A 13,439-nucleotide genomic window follows, 5' to 3' on the forward strand; every position below is an offset into this window, starting at 1 on the left:
GCATATGTACACCAAATATCCATTGATCTGTCATTTAAAGTACATACATGTAGACATGTTTGACTTTTTATAAAGTTTTTGTTGCACACATATGTTCTGTTCTTGATTTGATGAAAGTGTTAATGACATATTGTTGAGATTTTTTTTTTTTTTTATATTTCTTCGTCTAAGGATCAATACACTGCTGTTATAATATATATAGAGGAAACAAGTCCTGACCAGATTATCTTCCTGTGACTGATTAATGAGAGTCCACTCTAATTACAAATAGTAACAATTATATACACGTACAGTAATTTCCCAGCATCATCTTCACTAGACCAGACTTGTTACCACAGAGTGTCATGTTTTATAGTCTGACGTCCTCGTTGATGTTGACTTTATTGTTATTTTGATTGGCTGCTGTGCCGTTGAGTTGGGGGTGACTGTTGTTACCACAGAGTGTCATGTTTTATAGCCTGACGTCCTCATTGATGTTGGCTTTATTGTTATTTTGATTGGCTGCTGTGTCGTTGAGTTGGGTGTGACTGTTGTTACCACAGAGTGTTATGTTTTATAGCCTGACGTCCTCATTGATGTTGGCTTTATTGTTATTTTGATTGGCTGCTGTGCCGTTAAGTTGGGTGTGACTGTTACCACAGTGTCATGTTTTATAGCCTGACGTCCTCGTTGATGTTAGCTTTATTGTTATTTTGATTGGCTGCTGTGCCGTTAAGTTGGGTGTGACTGTTACCACAGTGTCATGTTTTATAGCCTGACGTCCTCGTTGATGTTGGCTTTATTGTTATTTTGATTGGCTGCTGTGCCGTTGAGTTGGGTGTGACTGTTGTTACTGGTATCACTGTTACTGCGGGCGTGGTCGGTGGTGAGGTCACTAGTGTAGGCAGGATTGTCATAGGCACTCTCCATTATGTTGCTGTAGTGCACACGGCCCTCCTGGAACTCCTCATACACGGGGTCTGCCTTCCGGGTCTGGACAGTCGCCTACAACCAAGCACACAATCTTATCAGTGATGAGTAATCTCAAGTTTGAAAACAGTATGAAAGGGAACAAGAGGACTTTTCCACAATATGAGGAAATGTATATATATTGCCTTCTCACAAAAAACTTCAAGCCCGCGTTTCCTTTGGCCCCAACACCAGACTTAGACAATTTGACAGATAGATGTCTGGCGTGAACGTGGGGCCAGAGCGCACTGCTATATGAAAATGTGGATTAACCCTAACCCACACCAGACATTTGTCTGTCAAAATGTCCTTAGTCTGGTGTAGGAGCCAGAGGAAACTCGGGCTAGCACATGTAAAACACTATATTCTTGAACCAGACTGATACTTATGTGGTTTAAAAATGTCATAGCAGGATGCATGGCCGCATGACCATTGACCTTGGTCTATGACCTTAAAATGCAATAGATGTAGAATGCAACACTATTGTGTCTATTTTGGAGATGTCGGAGCTGATATGTATCCAAATTAATCAAACTATCACTTTATCACCGATAATGTCTAGTCTTTGGGAGGCACGGTAGTCCAGTGGTAGGACGATGGGCTCGTGACCGAAGGGTTGCGGGTTCGCCCCACGGCACGGCAATGTGTTGTATCTTTGAGCAAGATACTTTACTCCGCTTGTTCCAGTCTACTCGGCTGAAAATGAGTATGTGGTTGGGCAGTGCTAGAATTGTTGAATGCTAGCTGTTAGCGCCGATATGGCAGCTCCGGCTGTATGCTCCCCAGGGAGTTGAGCAATGTAATTGCTGGTTGCAAAGGCCCTATAACCACGGATAATAATTTGTGAACCTCTTTGAGACGCCCTACGAACTAGGATGTGATAAAGCGGTATATAAGAACCTCCAATTATTATTATCATAGCAGTGGCGGATCCAGAGACCTATCTGGGGGGGTTTCCACATGGGGAAAAATTGAGGAAAATGGTGAAAATACATGATTTTTAAAGAAAATTCTCAGGGGGGGGGGGTTTCCTGAAGCCCAGAAACCCCCTCTGGATCCGCCACTGCATAGTCAGGCGTGTAGCTGTCTGTACGCTGGTATGTAGGTGGCTACACCAAATTTCAAAGAAAGAAAACCAACAACAACAAAAAACACTGCCTGAAGCATACTGCATGATGTAAAATACAATTAAAAGAAGAGTTCGTTGTAGAATGTTTCAATTTTGGAATGACTGAGCGAGTTACCCTCTGAAAAATGATCCCGAGACATAAATCTTTAAATTTAATTTAAATTTTCTGCCAGAAGGTAGTTTGGCTTCAGGCCCACTGGACCCGCTCCTTAATTGATCCACTCCAAGCAAGGGCTAGCTACGCCTCTGCCAGTGGGTTTGTGAGAAAGAAAATTGGCGTGAAAAGCATTGTGAATCTATAATGATACGGTGTAACTTGTGACACACTTCGCGTGATTTGATGACATGGGTGTCAGAAAAACCTTAGTGTACCTAAACTATATCGTAACACGGAAAGTTTTCTTTGTTGCCCGCCTTCACATATATATATTTATAAAACGGACAGATATGTTTTGGCATAAATTTGATCAGTCATTATTTAAACGAAATATTTTGCAAAAGATCTGTTTATTTTTTTAACTATAGCATCATTAGATTACATACAATACTGTGATCCAAGTGTATATATTTAATGTAACACGTCCTAGGACATGGTTCTACACATAAATAACACTCAGCAATACAATAAGTGCACATATAGAACCACAAGTAAATGTTTTTCGTGGGTAAATATTAGGTCGTTATAACATCAGCGCCTTTTACCTGTACGTGATCTGTATTGTTTTGGTTGGTTGATCTTGGACTCTTTCTTACCATGCCTCTTCTCCTACAAAAATAACCAGCATCTTCATCAGTCTGACCAGACAAATTTTGAAAGGCGAGTGCTATACTTGTATACCAGAAAACAACCCCATCAGAGACGTATATGTCTCTGCTCACATTTCACATTTTCCATCAAATCTTACCCTAACAAAACACACTTTTAGCTCAGTGTAAATTAATGTGGTATGTGACAGCCAAAAATACAGACTTATATGTAGACAAGTTCAATGTCAAAAATGGAATACATGTATCGCTAAAAATCATGTACTAATCAAACAGGTCTAGGCTGTTTTGTGATTGGTTGATGTACAAACAGGTCTAGGCTGTTTTGTGATTGTTTGGTGTACAAACCGTTCTTGGCTGTATTGAGATTGTTTGGTGTACAAACCGTTCTAGGCTGTTTTGTGATTGTTTGGTGTACAAACGGGTCTAGGCTGTTTTATGATTGTTTGTTGTACAAACAGGTCTAGGATGTTTTGTGATTTGTTGATGTACAAACAAGTCTAGGCTGTTTTGCGAGTGGTTGGTGTACAAACAGGTCCAGGCTGTTTTGTGATTGTTTGGTGTACAAACAGGTCTAGGCTGTTTTATGATTGTTTGTTGTACACACAGGTCTAGGCTGTTTTGTGATTGTTTGGTGTACAAACAGGTCTAGGCTGTTTGGTGATTGTTTGGTGTACAATCAGGTCTAGTCTGTTTTGTGATTGTTTAGTGTACAAACAGTTCTTGGCTGTTTTGTGATGGGTGGACACACAGGTCTAGGCTTTTTTGTGATTGTTTGGTGTACAAACAGTTCTAGGCTGTTTTGTGATGGGTGTACACACAGGTCTAGGCTGTTTTGTGATTGTTTGGTTTACAAACAGGTCTAGGCTGTTTTGTGATTGTTTGGTGTACAAACAGGTCTAGGCTGTTTTGTGATTGTTTAGTGTACAAATAGTTCTAGGCTGTTTTGTGATTGTTTGGTGTACAAACAGATCTAGGCTGTTTTGTGATTGGTTAGTGTACAAACAGTTCTAGGCTGTTTTGTGATTGTTTGGTGTACAAACAGGTATAGGCTGTTTTGTGATTGTTTGGTGTACAAACAGGTCTAGGCTGTTTTGTGATTGTTTGGTGTACAAACATATCTAGGCTGTTTTGTGATTGTTTGGTGTACACACAGGTCTAGGCTGTTTTGTGGTTGGTTGGCGTACAAACAGGTCTAGGCTGTTTTGTGATTGTTTGGTGTACAAACATGTCTAGGCTGTTTTGTGATTGTTTGTTGTACAAACAGGTCTAGGCTGTTTTGTGATTGTTTGGTGTACAAACATGTGTAGGCTGTTTTGTGATTGTTTGGTGTACACACAGTTCTAGGCTGTTTTGTGGTTGGTTGGCGTACAAACAGGGCTAGGCTGTTTTGTGGTTGGTTGGCGTACAAACAGGTGTAGGCTGTTTTGTGATTGTTTGTTGTACAAACAGGTCTAGGCCGTTTTGTGATTGTTTGGTGTACAAACAGGTCTAGGCTGTTTTGTGATTGGTGTACAAACAGGTCTAGGCTGATTTGTGATTGTTTGGTGTACAAACAGGTCTAGGCTGTTCTCCAGTGACGGTGAATCCTGTAGACTTTGACAATGAAGTATTTGGATATATCAGCTGGCAGTTCTTTGATTTAAACACCTCATCATTTTTAAATTAAAGCAATATGGTTGGACTCAAGTTCAAACAATATTGTTCTCTAATGAAGCCTTATCCTTAAATTGCTTCCCCATCCAACAGTAGTAGTCCGATATGTAAACGGTAATGTAAACGTACTTCTTTTAGGGCACTCAAGCGCATTATCGAATAGATAGGCGCATTTCGGAAATATGCAATAGACAATATACATGTACAAGAATTTCAATTGGCGCATTCACAATTTAGCGCAATATTTAAAGCGCTATAGGAGCTAAAACTGAACTACAGTTAAAATATGTACGTTACATTAGCTGCATCTGTGATGTCTTCAAAAGACCCAGTATTTAAAAGTAAATGCCAACTCCGAGACCCGTACTTGAGCTAACGGATTTAGTACCACAAGAACATTTAAGGACAAAACTGGGCGCAGATGTTAAGACAGGATAAGCAGCTCAAAGCCGCGAGTACTCGGTTTTAGGTAACGGAGACGATGTAACTTCTGGAGCGGCGAAAGTCAAAACTTTGGTAAGTAATTTTCCCGTTACTTAAGCTGTGGAAACACTTTGTTCGACAAGATTTGACGCTTCAATTTCTCTCCAGTTATGACGTATTTAAAAAGTGCTAGCAAACAGATTGCATTACTCTGACGACGTGCATATCAGACAATAATAATCGATAGTGTGTATTCTATTTTTACATTTATATTTTATTAAAAATCAACAAACGTCGTCTCTACAAACAGCATTACTGAAGCATCACAGGGGCGTGTGAAAAAGAAATTGTTTTAGTAACGATAAGTGGAGTACATCGGACTTCAGATTAATGCGAGTTCCCGAGACAGAAAACGACTATGGAATTTCTAGTAAAAATATATAGCAGTGGATGCATGCTTGGCATAGGCCTATAGTAGACCATAGAACAATACATAAAATAAAAAAGTGTGACAGCTGACGACATTCAAATAATATAGAAAACCAACATGGTAAAGAACAAACAAAAGGACGCGGCATTATATACACCAGAAATACCAGTATATCTTGTTTGTACTGCTGATGTGTCATTCACAGGAAGACTAGTGACTGATTATATAGATAGAATATTAACTTTTATCTATTTTTTTCAACACTTTTCAAGAGTAATAGCTAATGCGTCATACAACCAGAACTGTACATATGTATAACGCCCATCATTGTTTGGATTTCGTTTATTCTTGTTGAATGAGGTCTATTAACCACCGCACTGTTTGTATTAATGAGTTATCGATAAAATGGTGTTCCCGTGAGATTTTTGTTATTACAATAAGTGTTTATTTTAATGGAAGGATAAATAAGATTATCGGTACTTAATGATGTGCAGCTGTGATAAAATTTATTGACATTAATTTCATAATCAAAAAAATCTATTGTGTCATCATGTACTATACCGAGATAATGTACATTGTGTCGTGGTGTACTATACCGAGATAATGTACATTGTGTGATGGTGGACTATACCGAGATAATGTACATTGTGTGGTGGTGTTCTATAACGAGATAATGTACATTGGGTGATGGGGTACTATACGGAGATAATGTACATTGTGTGATGGTGTAACATACCGAGATAAGGTATATTGTGTCGTTGTGTTCTATACCGAGATAATGTACATTGTGTCGCGGCGTACTATACCGAGATAATGTACATTGTGTGATGGTGAACTATACCGAGATAATGTACATTGTGTGGGGGTGTACTATACCGATAATAATGTACATTGTGTCGTGGTGTACTATACAGAGATACTGTACATTGTGTCGTGTACTATAAAGAGATAATGTACATTGTGTGGTGGTGTACTATTCCGATAATAATGTACATTGTGTCGTGGTGTACTATACAGAGATAATGTACATTGTGTCGTGGTGTACTATACCGAGATAATGTACATTGTGTCGTGTTGAACTATACCGAGATAATGTACATTGTGTGATGGTGTACTATACCGAGATAATGTACATTGTGTGGTGGTGTACTATACCGAGATAATGTACATTGTGTCGTGGTGTTCTATACCGAGATAATGTACATTGTGTGATGGTGTACTATACCGAGATAATGTACATTGTGTCGTGGTGTACTTTACCTAGATAATGTACATTGTGTGGTGGTGTACTTTACCGAGATAATGTACATTGTGTCGTGGTGTTATATACCGAGATAATGTACATTGTGTCGTGTTGAACTATACTGAGATAATGTACATTGTGTGATGGTGTACTATACCGAGATAATGTACATTGTGTCGTGGTGTTATATACCGAGATAATGTACAATGTGTCGTGGTGTACTTTACCTAGATAATGTACATTGTGACGTGGTGTACTATACCGAGTTAATGTACATTGTGACGTGTTGAACTATACTGAAATAATGTACATTGTGTGGTGGTGTACTATACCGAGCTAATGTACATTGTGTCGGGGTGTACTTTACCTAGATAATGTACATTGTGTGGTGGTGTACTATACCGAGGTAGTGTACATTGTGTGATGGTGTACTATGCCGAGATAATGTACATTGCGTCGTGGTGTACTATACCGAGATAATGTACATTGTGTCGTGGTGAACTATACCGAGATAATGTACATTGTGTCGTGTTGAACTATACTGAGACAATGCACTGGTTTTTGTGGTTGAAGTACCCGTTGTTAACTAACGAGATGGTATACATTGATACTTGTTGAAGGTATGCAGTGGTTCAGAAAACACTATTTTAACTTCATAAAATGAACTCAGTGTTAAGTGCTTTCACTAGCTATGTCGTAGTTCATGTTAAGTAAACGAACCGTGAAATATTTACCTGCACCAGCACAAAATAGCGAAGCATATCGTCAGTAGTATACATCCGCTTATAACAGAGATGGCGATGCACGACGACCCGCACTGGCCGGGTGCCTGTGGCAGGGGAATAACACACCTCGAGGCTATCTGTTCTGTCTCATCATCTGCTAACCCCTTCTGTTTAGCTACTTCCCACAACAAATCTTTCTTCCAGGGAGGTGGACACGGGGCAAATTGGAGGAGATCAGCTCCAAGGAACGACGACTCCTCCGTGCATAGGTATGAGTAGTTACACGGGTGCACTACCCCCAGGTCAGCTGGCGTTACCCCCGGTACGACCGTCGTGGTGTTGGAACCAACACCCATTTACACCAGCGTCATCATGACCTGGTTGAACTGCTGAGTTGGACGTCGTCTTTCACGTATTCTGTTGGAGATTCAAAATTACCTGTTCACAGCTCCACACATCTATAATATATAAGGGCGTGCTTCATTCCCGTCTCGTGTACCTTGTCACGTGCTCTTTAGCTGGGAAGTATGCTGTTGGTTGTAATACTGTTCAGTATACCTGAATTTCCTATCGATTTTCATCTTTACCTCGATCCACAAATATGGCGGTGAAATTGAGCGTTCTTAATGATTTACGCCAGCCGGTGAAGCGAGACTGTTCTGATTCCAGCCTACGATAAACGCTTACTGAGGAAATGATTGGTTTTTCATATCAACATATTTATTGTCGTTTAATTTCATACCGTTTAACCAATTTCGGATCGTGACAAGGTAACCAATAAAAACAAATAAAGGTGTACAAAACAGGATTATCCGGTGTAACCTATTGCTGTTTAAAATGCGCATCCTTATGGCGGCGGGTGCGTGCGTTCAGACACGTGCTGACATTGCACGTGTTTAACGATATCTCTCTACTACATCCTGTTGCCAACTAAACTACTTAGCAAGTTTTTGTATCGGACAGACTTTAAGCGACGCTTAAGAAAGTACACAGCATAACGGGTACTACATGTGGTGACAGGAGACACCATGACAAATACTACATGTGGTGACAGTAAACATCATAACGGGTACTACATGTGGTGACAGTAAACATCATAACGGGTACCAGATGTGGTGACAGGATACAGCATAACGGGTACCACATGTGGTGACAGGATACAGCATAACGGGTACCACATGTGGTGACAGGATACAGCATAACGGGTACGACATGTGGTGACAGGATAAAGCATAACATGTACTAATTGTGGTGACAGGATACATTATAACGGGTACCACATGTGGTGACAGGACACATCATAACGGGTACGACATGTGGTGACAGAATAAAGCATAACGGGTACCACATGTGGTGACAGGATACAGCATAACGGGTACTACATGTAGTGACAGGATACAGCATAACGGGTACTACATGTGGTGACAGGATACAGCATAACGGGTACTGCATGTGGTGGCAGGATGCAGCATAACGGGTACCACATGTGGTGACAGGATAAAGCATAACAGGTACTACATGTGGTGACAGGATACATTATAACGGGTACCACATGTGGTGACAGGATACAGCATAACGGGTACCACATGTGGTGGCAGGATGCAGCATAACGGGTACCACATATGGTGAAATGAGACATCATAACAGGTACCACATGTGGTGACAGGACACATCTATTGAGTACGACATGTGTTGTCAGGAGACACGATAATGTGCGGTTCACAATGTTCTTGATTTCTCCTCCATTTCTGTAGTTTTTGTTTCTACTTTGACCTTGGTTTTTGACCTTGGGTATTGAAGATGTGGTAGTTGAGTCCTAATTTACTTCCTTAAGGTTACCGAGTGGCGTACTGATTGCCGTGTCTAACATTTGAATCAGTGGCTTACCTAGAAAGCCATGCCCTTGGTATCCACTGCTCTCTTGTTTTTTCTATATATGTATTTAAAATGAATTGACTTAAATGCACATTCCTGTAACACATCAAAAAGGATGTTCACTAATAGACCATGCACACGTGTAGTTAAAACCCTGTAGCTGCTTGGCATTGACACAGGATCTATATCTGATTACGACATGCCTATAAACGAAGTATTACGGAAGGTGACAGTGGAAGAGGACATTTTTATAAAGTAATTCCAAAATAGAATTCTCTCACCGAGACACCCCAGGTGAATAGTTCACGGTATCGCTCGTCCATGGCTCTTCAATTTGTAAGCTACTTAGGAGCTTGGCTTGTAGGAAAATGTTTGTAAATCTTCAGGTAAGCCGCTATCTGCACTCTACAACTGACATCCCATGTATTGGATTCCTAGTTGTTGTTTTTTCCCCTTTTTTTTATAACTGAACCCATGAACCCACTTGACAATACTTACAGGCAAAAACACGGAAGAGCAAAGGTTTAAATTTGATACCAAAGCATATTTTTAGAAATGTCTATAAAGTCATCTTTGTCGTGAATTTATCTGAAATGTTTAATTAGTATGCATGTATTTTAAAGAAAACAAATACCTAACCCCAACAGTTTTGTTGTTAATTATGAACGGTTTTTTTTCATGTGATATTAAATCATACACTAACATCAAGAACGTCCTTGGTAAGAGGTCTTCATAGATGAACACAAGACACACACGCACGTGATTGCACCTATGAAATGTGGTAATAGGTACAGTATGTTACAGTGAATTCCATGAGCCGTCTTGGTGCTGTGTCATACATCTCATCCTGCCTACCTTGACATCGAGAATATATAAAGGGATCTGTTTCACTGCCATGATGCCATATTATATTTTACGAGCAATGGGTTATATAAATATATTCAAATAAAACAAATGCATTCTTGTTGAGATTATTTTATACCTGTGTTAATAAAAAAGGCAAGACGATACTTAACTGATCCATATATCCCACTTTCAGATACCAAAAGACCATTGCTGCCCTCAGTTTTAATGCATTTACTTCTAAATTCCGGAAACCAAAATTTCCTTTTCTTTGTAGAAACATACCAAAACGTATCCTTTAGATTATCACAGTATTTACAGATAGAAATATTTTTTTCTCTGATACTAGAAAATAACCATTTAGTTTACAGATAGTTAAATTTCAGAAAATCGATTGTTTTACTGAAGAAATAACCATCTCTACATGGAATGAAACAATAATCCACAATGAAGGTTTATTCGTACTTAAATATACCTTCAGAGAAGTCGAATTATTGCTAGACTACCCTACTTTAATACGTTATTGTAGAATGGTGTCCAGTTGGAGTCGTGTTCAGACTACCCATCAATTGTGGTTTCATTCTAGAATGGTGTCCAGTTCAGATCACCGAACCATTGTACTGTCATTGTAGTTCGAAGCCCAGTCAACACCAGCAAGCTGTGACGTATCTACAGATCACCGATACATTTTACTGTCATTGTAGGTCGGTGTCAAGTCAATACCAGCAAGCTGTGACGTATCTACAGATCACCGATATATTGTACTGTCATTGTAGGTCGGCGTCAAGTCAACACCAGCAAGCTGTGACGTATCTACAGAACGAAGACACGTTGTACTTGTCAGTAGTGTAGCACTAGTAATACATACAGACCACTGCATCAAGTCACAGAAGAGTTACTTGTTGCGTCCCTTCGATTTACCCAAAGTGAAGTAACTAAAGATCGTAATCAATGATTTGAACTGTGTTTCAGCTGCATGTAATGTCGATTTCACGTGCAATAACAAAAGATACAATGCGACTTATCAAACGTGAAGGTTTATTAGCAAAAATAACAATATCTTATGTATATTAAAAGTATGTTACACCTCAAGTGTATTTTTGACAAAGATGGCTCTAAATATATTTTGCTTTTATAAGATATCATTCTTAGGCTTTTTAAAAATATATCAGGCATACATGAGCAAAAACAACATTTTTTGTACATATCATAATATACATGTAGTTATTGTTTGGGAATATGTTTTAATATTGTGTACGTTATCATTGAAAAATGAAATACCATTAATATGCATTCCAAAACATTAAAAAAATACAATTTTTTTTCATAACCCTTCGAACCCTAAAAATACCTTGTATGACAAAACGCTTTCAAAAACGATCTTAAAAATAAACTCGAGATTTTACATACATTTTAAGCTACGTGGTCATTCGTTTTCAACTTTTTTATTAGTTTATTTTACAAAACGATCTCTGGAACTTTACTTTTAATAACAACCTTTACTTAATATGTACAGCTAATGCGTGTAAATTTTCATTCCCATTTTCCTACCTTAGTCACAGCCCAACTTTTAAATAAAATAAATTATTTACGTATTCAGATAAACTTAGTAATCTTAAGTTCCCACTATTCAAAGCAATATAAATACAAAACTGAAATTCATCTCTTTATAAAACAAAAGAAACGTGGACTATGTGAACGATATAAGCGTTTAGGGCCACTTTTTGAGTGTCATTCAAAAATTATCTGACCGCCCTTACGTTTTCTTCGTTTCTCATAGAGAATTGGGTAAAGGTTATCTAATAATTCTATAATACTATTTAGAAATTGATCAATTTATTTCCAATGAAAATTAAATTTATCTTACGTGTTATTTTTTAAGAATTATTAATAATTAAAGTATCTAAATAATGGCAAAACTAATGATATCAGATTAAATTACACACACAAACACCCTCACACTCAATGTACATATCGTCAAAACTACAAAATCTTTATTATCCAGATGAAAGTGCAATTTCTTTCACATAGACTCTATGTTGAAAAGCTTACAAGTAACAACAATACATGTAAGTATTAATATATTAAGCCTTTTCATCTACTAACGTCTGCAACGCTTAGTGTAATAACAACGCTTAGTGTAATAACAACGCTTAGTGTAATAACAGCGCTTAGTGTAATAATAACGCTTAGTGTAATAACAGCGCTTAGTGTAATAACAACGCTTATTGTAATAACAGCGCTTTGTTTAATAACAGCGCTTAGTGTAATAACAACGCTTAGTGTAATAACAGCGCTTAGTGTAATAACAACGCTAAGTGTAATAACAATGCTTAGTGTAATAACAACGCTTAGTGTAATAACAGCGCTTAGTGTAATAACAACGCTTAGTGTAATAACAGCGCTTAGTGTAATAACAACGCTTAGTGTAATAACAGCGCTTAGTGTAATAACAGCGCTTAGTGTAATAACAACGCTTAGTGTAATAACAGCGCTTAGTGTAATAACAACGCTTAGTGTAATAACAACGCTTAGTGTAATAACAATGCTTAGTGTAATAACGCTTAGTGTAATAACAACGCTTAGTGTAATAACAACGCTTAACTTAACGGTTAATATAAATAATATTTCATTGATTTTTTTATAATTACCATATAACATAAACACATGATTGAAATTAGATTTCGATAAAAAAATTGAACAGCTTATATATATCGATCTCCGGTATAACTAAGTACTACATAAATCGTTTACTGAAACGCTTACTAGACTAAACATGTCCAAATGCTTAATGTAATCAATAAGCTGGACGTCAACACTTGTTATAAGGTTCGGAAAGCACCATTTCTGAAGGAAAACAAAACGTGTTGATCAGTATGTTTGAAGTATTTTCAATTTAATTTTGTCGAAATTGATAGTCCCCAACTTCGATTGGATAACATGTAGTTGGATGTCATGCAACTTGCCAAATACAACATAGTGTTTAATTGGCCCATTTAAAAATTACAATGGAGAAATTGGAACCTATACACTGTTCAACTTCATATATCATTTTCAATATTTAAAACGTTCTGATGACGTCAAGTCTACAGGGAAATAATTTCTGGCGTGACAATTGCCTCTCTCATCATATTCATTATATTGTCTATTCTGACATGACGACATTTTGTATCTTAACGAAGGATAATTAATCTGTTTGTACATAAACACATAACCTAAATCATGTAACACATTCTAAAATAACTTGTTACATGAACAGCAGTTAAAAACACAGTCACAACGCAAATTCAAAATACAATATATTACAAATATATTTACTGTAACAGTATTAAACAATAACAAAGTTTGAATATTTTATGCACAGTTAGAGTAGTAAACAACACAATATATTAAATATTGTCT

The 13,439-nt window shown here is 37.8% G+C and overlaps 1 protein-coding gene across 2 annotated transcripts; it reads right to left on the minus strand.

The window, feature by feature from the left end:
- Nucleotides 1-641: 641 nt before the first annotated feature.
- Nucleotides 642-7,904, minus strand: LOC110450680. 2 transcript variants are annotated; one of them, XM_021498432.1, is made up of 4 exons: nt 7,329-7,904; nt 2,780-2,843; nt 772-984; nt 642-674 (listed from the first exon to the last, which is right to left on the minus strand). In XM_021498432.1, exons 1-4 carry the CDS (start codon nt 7,673-7,675, stop codon nt 651-653), a joined length of 648 nt encoding a protein of 215 aa, XP_021354107.1. In that variant the 5' UTR covers nt 7,676-7,904; the 3' UTR covers nt 642-650. The 2 variants fall into 2 exon arrangements, with proteins under 2 accessions (XP_021354107.1, XP_021354022.1); XM_021498347.1 differs by having other exon boundaries at nt 650-984; nt 7,329-7,849.
- Between the last annotated feature and the right edge of the window lie 5,535 nt (nt 7,905-13,439).

This window comes from Mizuhopecten yessoensis, unplaced genomic scaffold (assembly GCF_002113885.1).
Source record: "Mizuhopecten yessoensis strain PY_sf001 unplaced genomic scaffold, ASM211388v2 scaffold57, whole genome shotgun sequence".
NCBI lineage: Eukaryota > Metazoa > Mollusca > Bivalvia > Pectinida > Pectinidae > Mizuhopecten > Mizuhopecten yessoensis.

Bases quoted from the DNA above. Each gene is read 5' to 3' on its own strand.
- LOC110450680 (XM_021498432.1), bottom strand. From the start codon at position 7,675: ATGGGTGTTGGTTCCAACACCACGACGGTCGTACCGGGGGTAACGCCA. The intron at 2,844-7,328 runs GTAAATATTTCA...TTATTTTTGTAG, and splicing joins GCTATTTTGTGCTGGTGCAG to GAGAAGAGGCATGGTAAGAA. The intron at 985-2,779 runs GTAAAAGGCGCT...GCTTGGTTGTAG, and splicing joins ACAATACAGATCACGTACAG to GCGACTGTCCAGACCCGGAA.